At 33.2% G+C, this 9,019-nt stretch overlaps 1 protein-coding gene across 1 annotated transcript; it reads left to right on the top strand.

Annotated features, from left to right (window-relative positions):
• Window positions 1–4,948: 4,948 nt before the first annotated feature.
• On the top strand, window positions 4,949–7,032 carry LOC145011794 (2-methylene-furan-3-one reductase-like). Its single transcript, XM_078970530.1, has 4 exons — window positions 4,949–5,228; window positions 5,533–5,856; window positions 5,938–6,097; window positions 6,685–7,032. Exons 1-4 carry the CDS (start codon window positions 5,046–5,048, stop codon window positions 6,957–6,959), a joined length of 942 nt encoding a protein of 313 aa, XP_078826656.1. The 5' UTR covers window positions 4,949–5,045; the 3' UTR covers window positions 6,960–7,032.
• Window positions 7,033–9,019: the final 1,987 nt, after the last annotated feature.

Below are 9,019 nucleotides of genomic sequence, written 5' to 3'. Positions count from 1 at the left end.
TCTTCATCTGGTTCCCAGATCTTCATATTATTAAGATGGTAATGGTGATATTCAATTTTTCTAAAAATAAGAATGATGAAGATGGGTTTTGTAGAGAGAGAGAGAGAGAGAGAGAGAGTACCGGTAGGGGTGGAGTGGGTGTTTATCTTTTTTGTTTTTTATTTTTATTTTATAAATTATTAAATAAAATAAGCAAAGAAAATACAAAAGTGAAATTAAAAGGGTAAATCGGTAATTTCAAATTTTTTTGAACCAAAAACTCAGAAAAACATTGATTTGAACATTCTGTGCAAACTGAAAACTTTTTGGATCCATCCAAAGTTTTTTGTAAACACAATGACAAAATTTGCAGTTTTGTTTTTTTTTTTTATATTAAATGTTTTTATATTATATGTATTTGTGTTTTTTATATTATATATATAAACACGTTTTAAAAAAATATTTATAAATGCTTATTTTTATAATTCTATCCATATTTTGTGTTTTTTGATTGCTAAATGTTCACTATCATGGATCGGGTTATCACCAAAATTGACCAATTGAGTTATTTGCTAACAAATCCAGTTTGACCTCCTCAAAGCTCTGAATGTAAACAAATCCAGTTTGGCCTCCTCAAAGCTCGGAAGTTATTAGCTTTACTAGAGTCCCCTGCATCTCTAATATTAAAAGTTAAAAAATTAATTTGGGAACAATAATAACACACAAAAGCCTTCAATTGAAATTCCATGATGATTGATGACGATGGTTTTGATTAGCTTCACAGTGGTAGAATTAACTAAACTAACGGGACTATCACTTTGAGGCTTGTTTGATTTTGAGTTACCTACGTGTGTTCTTTTTGAGATAGCAAATGAGAGGCTTTGCGCAATTTTCTAACACAATATATAGTAAATTACATAAATAGTCCTTATGGTTTGAGTTAATTTGCATATTTGGTCATAACATATTTTTTTTAATTTGAAAAGTCCCTACTATTTGTTTTTTTTTTTGTGCGCTTGGTTTCTATCTTACCTCAAAAGACTATTTTTCTCTTGATTTTTTAATTTATATAAATAAACACATCTCCAATCCACCTCCACTCACCTTACTTTACCTTACCTATCTTATCTTATTTAAATAAATTAAAAAATCAAATATAAAATAATATTTTAGTTAAAACAGAGACCAAACAAGCAATAAAAACAAACAGTAGAAGACTTTCAAAAAAAAAAAAAAAAAAGAAGCCAAGTTAGATATTAAATGCGCAAATTAACTCAATTCATAAGGGCCATTCGTCTAATTTACTCCCATGTATGAGCTATCCTACTAGGGGTGTTCGCGGTGCGGTTTCGAGTCGAAACCACAAACCACACCGCATGTGCGGTTTGAAATTTTAGAAAACCGCAAACCGCATCGCGAAGGTTCTAAACTGCGTTATGTGGTGCGGTTTGGTGCGGGCGGTTTGTACGGTTTTTTTGTGGTTTATGCGGTTTGAAAAAGTATATGTATTTTTAATATTATGTACATAAAACTTATACATAAATATATTAGTTATAGAATCAAGATAAGTTGGTTTTGCCAATGTTTTAACAATATTAGTCTTTGTTACATTAGACAATCAGATAAATAATCTATCACAAATTTGTTTACAAAAATTGAAATTGGTGATATCAAAATTCATTAGTAATAAAACAAAATTTGTATCTTCTGTGTAATTTTTATGTGTTTGTATTATATATATATATACGCGGTGCGGTTTGAACCGCATTGTTATAATTGGAAACCACAAACCGCACCGCATAGTGCGGTTTAACAAAATTTCAAACCGCAAACCGCACCATACTAGTTCTAAACCGCATTAGGCGGTGCGGTTTGGTGCGGTGTCGGCGGTTTATACGGTTTGTGCGATTTGGTGCACATCCCTAATCCTAGCCTCTTAATTTGTTTCCATCAATATTAAGGAGTCTAACCGTCTAAATTCTTTTGGCCCATTAAGGTTAGGGTCATCAATAGTTTTGCTATTGTTACTAGCCCTTTTCCATTTATAGGCCCACATCCATTAAATCTAGTAGTTTCACCAACTTTGTTATGTTTTTTGTGGGCATGTGGTTTAACTTTTAAGTGTCATAATTTAAAGTTGGCTATGGAACTTGAAAGTCGTTATGGATGCTATGGCTGTGTCTACAGATAAGCTAGTTAATTCATATGTTATTTCAAATAACTTATCAAAAAACTAAATTATAAAACAGTTTATAAGTTACAATAAACTAATTTAATAGTATTGCTAAATCCTAAATTGCATTAAACTAAAAAAAAAAAAAAAAAAAAGTTGGCTTATGTTTGTCAAGAACATGTGGTATTCAAAGGTGGATTCATAATAATTTATTCCCTGGTATCGAGACAAACCTTCCTGACCAACGGTGTATGGCTGAATTCATTGTTGATATCCCCAAGCTTTCGATCTTTTTTCTAGCCTTTTACCTCATCTTCTGTTTCATAGTATTTGCGATTTATTGTCGAAAATGTTAGATACACCGTTGTGCCTCCAAATACATATTTTTCTCATATAACAAAAATTTGTCCATAACAAGAAGATGAACAACTTGGAATGAACTCAAAGTTGATATTTACGGATCGACTAGGGGGGCGGAGGAACCATGTAATAGATAAAATACATATTTCCATTTTTTTTGTGTATACAAAACAAATTAACAAAATTACAAATAATCAAATATCTACCCTTCAATAATTGAACCAAAGTTCGTTTTGACTAGTTTTATTAAAAATATATATATATAAAGTAAATTATAATAATGATCATACATATCAAATCATTTTGCATTAGTTGACTGACTAAATTAAAAACATAACCAAAGCTAAAGAATATGCTATTCAAATATATAAAAGATATAAAGATAACTTGATTTTTTTTACATGTACTTAATTATATCTATGTTTTATTAGTTTTTGGTCATTTGTTCATGGCGGCTCTATTTTATTTTTATTTTTGGATTCTTCGTGTTAGTGTGTTTGATTTTTTTTTTTTTTTTTTTTTTTTTAATCATTATACATTATACATGGAAATTTGTCACGAACTAATAATTTAAATTATTTAAATGTATAATGCAATTTTGTCAAGATCGGGATTCAACGTAGGATCGTTTTTTAGTTTGCAAGATCGAGATCGTAAGATCGGGATCCCAAGATCCCACAAAATAAAAAATAATTTTAATTTGTAATTTTAAAACATGAAAATCTTTCAAATATTCAATTTTTCATTCAAACGTTATAAAAATTTCAAAATATTAGTTATAAATCGTAATACAAAATGATAGACAATAAATTGGTAAAAGGTAAAACTCACAAAGTGATAAAAAAATCATATTCAAAAAATAAATAAATAAATAAAATAAAGGGAAGGTAGGATCAGATTGGATCCCGATCCTACGATTTTACGATCCTACCTGCGATCATACCCCAAATACAATCCGTTTACGATCTGGCTCGTACTCTATACCTAGGATTGTAGGATCGTGCGATCCTACAATCAGGATCGTTATTTTGACAACCATGATATAAAGTACAACAACAAAAATCAAGTGTACATAACTTTCTTGTTTTCAATTCATAATTAAACTACAGGTCTGATTGGTAACATAACCACTATAACATTCTTTACTTTTTTTAGTCTAGCAAGTAAAATCGAAAAAAAGATATGACTAACAAAGAGGAAGATGGTGACGCAGTTGGAATGCTTTCGCCTTTAATAGGGCCATACTTTCTAAATAGAGATTATAGTTTTAAAGACTAATGCTTTATGAGTTAAGAGTGATAAATGTGATATTTAGAAATGATGGTCAAGTTAGTATTTTTATGCAATGAAGCCACTTCAATGTGCCTTCGAGAAATATTTTTCGCTTGACTTTGCAATTTCAATATGAAAGTCTTGATATTCATTTTTTGCTCGAACAAGATGAGTGATGATCGATTTACTAGGTTTTTTGGAGGATATATTGGATATTGTATGTTCTAGCAAAATTGACTATGTTGGCGTAGGAGAATGCATTCAAATAAAGTGTCTACTAAAGTTACCTTGGATCAAAAGAGGATCCAAGAGGATTGAGGTTGACGTTTGTCATGACCTATTTGTGATATCTAAAACAAGACAATTGACCAATGTTTTATTCTCTTGCCCCATCACTTATTCCAATTGGACACAAATTGCTCGTTGGTTGGATATTGACTTTTTTCCTTAAGAAAGTTGACTTGGATTATACGGATCAATCAATTGAATGTTAATGTGAATCAAAAGAAGTATTTTGATCCAGTTTGTGTCACGGTTTTGTGAATTATTTGTAATTTTCGAAATATAATTAATTTTGGAACGTTCAAACCCTAGAAAATTTTATATTTATAGAATTGTTTCAAAGTTTTTATTTTGTTTTTAACATAAACATTAAAGTAAAATTAAACTGAATTGGTTGGTTACATAATCCTATTAGTAGTTATTGTAAATTCTTAATCTTATAAGGCTGAAGGGAGTGGTGCCACAGGACCGCACTCCCTCCTTTGACACATAGGAGCCATATCATTTTTACCACACTGAGGGAGTGAAAACCATGGTAGAGAAAGAGAGAGGTGAGAGAAAGGAGAAGAGATAGAAAAACACATAAATAAAGAGAGAGAAGAAAGAGGATGCAACAATTTCTAGCTGTACTGTAGCTAAAACTGCAGGAACCCACACCCAGGGGGCGGTGTTTGCGGTCCAGGTGGTAATGGTGCGGCTTAGAACCGCAGTCTACTCCTTCAAGCCTAACATCTTGATAGTTAATATAAAATCTTCATCTACCGAAAAAAAGTAAAATAAGTAAAAAGTTAAATGTGAACACAAAAATAGTACAAGGACCATTTATGCATATAACTCAAACTTTTGCCGCAGACATTTGTTCTTTTTAAATTCCAACCAGTAACGAGAAACCAAAACGAAATAAAGATCACAACTCTCTCGATAATCTCTGATTGTTCTTCACAAACCGACATTTAAATTAGCCCTCTAAAGCACCACCATGATGAAGGCATGGCAGTATCACGAATATGGCAGCGTCGAAGTCATGAAATTCGCTACTGATGTAGCGATTCCTGAAATCAATAATGATCAGGTATTGGTTAAGGTTGTTGCTGCTGCTCTTAACCCAGTCGATTACAGAAGGAGGCTTGGGCAGATGAAGGCCGCCGATCCGCCTCTTCCGGTAAGTTTTCCGGCGATAATTTCTGGTTTCAATTGTCTGTGAGTTTTCAGTCTCGTGATTGAATTTTGGGATTGAAGTTCTTTTTGCTTTAATCAGTTATACATGTTTTAGGTCAAGTAATTTTGGGATTTAGGTTGTAACAATTGAAGACGTTTATTAATCCTGTTTTCTCCACTTCAAAAACAAGCTTCTCATTTCCACTTAAAGCAGCTAATTTCGAATCATTTTATTTGAATCGATCATTTTTACGCGAGAGTTTTCGATCAATTCTGTTTACGCTAATGAAATTTGCTTTTAATAACAGGTTATTCCAGGATTAGATGTCGCAGGGGTAGTTGTGAAAGTTGGAAGCGAGGTAAAAGGACTGAAAGAAGGAGACGAAGTATATGGAGATGTAAACGAAAAAGCTCTGGATAAACCTACAAAGTTAGGAACTTTAGCAGAATACGTTGCTGTTGAGGAGAAATTGCTGGCTTTGAAACCTAAAAACTTGGATTTTGTTGAAGCTGCTGCTCTTCCTCTTGCAATTGAGACTGCATATGAAGGTCTAGAAAGGGCCAATTTCAAAGAAGGTCAATCAATCCTTGTTCTTAATGGTGCTGGTGGTGTTGGATCCTTCATAATTCAGGTATGTAACATGTTCTTCACAAAATTGCACATTCTTTTACCTTACCCTGTACGTATATGATGGAAATCTTCTTTGTTATAGATTGCAAAACATGTGTTTGGGGCTTCGAAAGTAGCAGCGACATCTAGTACTAAAAAACTTGAGTTACTTAAGAGTCTTGGCGCTGATATTGCCATCGATTACACCAAAGAGAAATTCGAAGAACTCCCAGATAAATACGATGTTGTCTACGATGCAATAGGTAAGCATTATATTGCCTAGAATTTACATTTTGATCCGATAACTTTTTTAATTTGTATCCCAAAAGGTTTTATTTTAAGTTTTGTACTTTTTTTTTAAATGTTTTTGGTGGTTGTTTCGATTTAAATGACTATATATTTGTGACAAAAATAGCAAAAATCAGTTATACTCAATTACCAAAAATAGTCATTTTATTTAGAATAATGAAAAAAATAGTTATTTTTTTAGAACATGGACCATAAACGCCTAAACGGTACAAGAAGTCAAAAGTACCAAAATTTTAAGAAAAAACTATTTGAGACCAAAATTTGAAAACTATGCTAAACCCAGGGACCAAAAATGTAATTTTCTTTTACGAAAAAAGGGTTCTACTCCTAAAAACTCTAAAAGTTTTAATTCGATTGTGGTTTGGACTCTAATAACCACCGCAACTTATTTACATCTCACATAATATATTTTTTTTTGGCAAATAACTACTTTGGGACTCTAGATCATCTTACGTTTCTGAAAAAAGAAAAACGCTTTTGTAGATAAAAGTTGTGTGTATATATTTTTATCTGATATCCATCGATGATATAAATGTTATAGGGCAACCGGAGGAAGCCGTGAAAGCAGTTAAGGAAGGTGGTTGTGCGGTGTCCATAACCGATTTCGAAAAGCCTATTCCACCACCCGGGTTCGGCTTTGTGCTCACATCTAGTGGATCCATGTTAACAAAACTAAACCCTTACCTAGAAAGCGGAAAGGTGAAGCCATTGCTCGACCCAAGAACTCCTTTCCCTTTCGAAAAGGTTAAGGAGGCTTTCACTTACCTTGAGAGCCATAGGGCCACAGGAAAGATAGTTATTTACCCGATATCATGAATCTAGAATGCTAAGACTTTGTTTCGTTTCACATAACATCAATAAATAGTTCGAAGGTTATATTTCGTTTTAATTAATGTCAATTTCAATAAATAATTCTAAGATTACGTTTCATTTTACATGACATCAATAAATCTAGTGGTTTTAAATTTAAGTTCTATTTGATTTTGGTGGATGCTATATTATGTTACACATGTTTGTGTTTATTTATAGGTAACACTTGTATGTTGTGTAACGTCCCAAAGTTACAGAGTAAAATTTTTATTTTTAAAACAATAAGTCATACAAATAAGTTGTTCCAAAAGCAATCAAAGTGATTACATCATGTAAACATCATAGTAAATATCATAAGTAGTCCGCGGAAACTTTGGGGGATGCAGTGCAGTTACGTCGGACCCTACCCTTTAGAGAACCGGAAGTAGCTGAAACCATAAACATAAAATTGTAAGCACAAATATTAGTGAGTTTTCCAAAATACCACATACCCTACATACAATAGAGATTGATATGTGTCATTCATAGTCTTACAATTGTCGTTATGCCATGAGCTGTAGCATGGTCTGTCATTGCCATGCCAAGGGCCAAAACCCGGGTCTTACAAATAAGTGCCAAGAGCCACATCCTGTTCTTCCATGAGAGTATCACAAAGATAACTAGCATCATACATATGCCAAGGTCCAAATCCAGGTCTTGCATACAATGTGTCCGGAGTCATATCCAGGTCTTTCATACAATTAACAGGTGCCGCCACCTAGTCTCTCTACATAACATAATCCAATGGGCCGACATTGGTGCATTCGACCCATAAGTACTGTAACACCAGATATTTCCTTTTCAACCCTTAGTATTTTAAGTTATTGCATTTTTTCCCATTACGCTTGGCATACCACAATGTACGTCGGGCGTAGGTTAACATGAAAGTCGTGGCGAAGGAGGAGTACGTTGGGTGTATATGTGGATATAATGGGCATTAGTCCCTAAACCCTAAATTCTTAGGGTTGTGTCTCCTATTTAAACATCTTAATCCCCTTGTACCTCCTTATCACCAGCCCCCATTCCTCTAAACCCTAAAATCGAAAACCTAGCTCCTATGAGTGAAATTTGGAGCATGAGAGTGATCGATCTTTGAGTGTTATTGATAATGAAGGAAGATCATTCAAGAAGTGGTGATGCATTCAAGCCTTTAGATCCAAAATCTACATCTCTTTGTTCATCTTTTGAAGGTATAAAATGTTGGATTAGGTATCTAAGCCCATAACTATAATTGGTATAAACTTGAATTGATAGTAGCACAATCCTTTTTGGTTGTCCTCAAACATAACAATTAGACATGATGATTTTTTGGAGAGGGGGGTTGATTTATTATTTGATTAATAAATTGAAATAAATAATTTATTAATTTATTGTGAGAATAATATATTAAATAGAAATAGTAATATTTAACCAATAATTAATTAGAAATTAATTTGAATTAATTTTGGGATTAATGAAATTAATTAAAAGTTCAAGTGTAACACACATAAAAATCAAACCAATTTAAAACGTTTTCAAACATCCAAAAGCCATTAGTTATTACAAAATGTTTTCAAAATAGTTTCATATCAGAGTATCCCAGAAACCATTAGTCCAAAATGCAAGGATGTGTATGGTCACGCCTTCGCCTTGCCGTGATATCTGAAGCACCTGAAACAATAAACTGAACCGTAAGCACAAAGCTTAGTTTGTTCCCCCAAAATACCCACACATACAACAATTCACATATAATCACAAACAACATACTCTGGGTCAAATCAACCATCGAGTTGGAATACCCCATACCCTCAACCATCGGGTTGGAATGCCAAAATACTATAAGTCCAATCAACCATCAGGTTGGAATACCCTAGGCCCTCAACCATCGGGTTGGAATGCCAACATACTATGGGTCCAATCAACCATTGGGTTGGAATACCACGGGCCCTCAACCATCGGGTTGGAATGCCAAAATACTATGGGTCCAATCAACCATCAGGTTGGAATACCCCAAACCCTCAATCATCGGGTTGGAATGCCAAAATACT

This window comes from Lactuca saligna, chromosome 8, assembly GCF_052625555.1.
Source record: "Lactuca saligna cultivar CGN05327 chromosome 8, ASM5262555v1, whole genome shotgun sequence".
Classification (NCBI taxonomy): domain Eukaryota; kingdom Viridiplantae; phylum Streptophyta; class Magnoliopsida; order Asterales; family Asteraceae; genus Lactuca; species Lactuca saligna.
The sequence above is the reverse complement of the archived record's forward strand: the minus strand, read 5'-3'. Positions and strand labels throughout refer to the sequence as shown.

Excerpts from the sequence above, each read along its gene's own strand:
- LOC145011794 (XM_078970530.1), top strand. The coding sequence starts at position 5,046 with ATGATGAAGGCATGGCAGTATCACGAATATGGCAGCGTCGAAGTCATG. Across the intron at positions 5,229-5,532 it reads CCGCCGATCCGCCTCTTCCG|GTTATTCCAGGATTAGATGT; the intron begins GTAAGTTTTCCG and ends TTTTAATAACAG. Across the intron at positions 5,857-5,937 it reads TTGGATCCTTCATAATTCAG|ATTGCAAAACATGTGTTTGG; the intron begins GTATGTAACATG and ends TCTTTGTTATAG.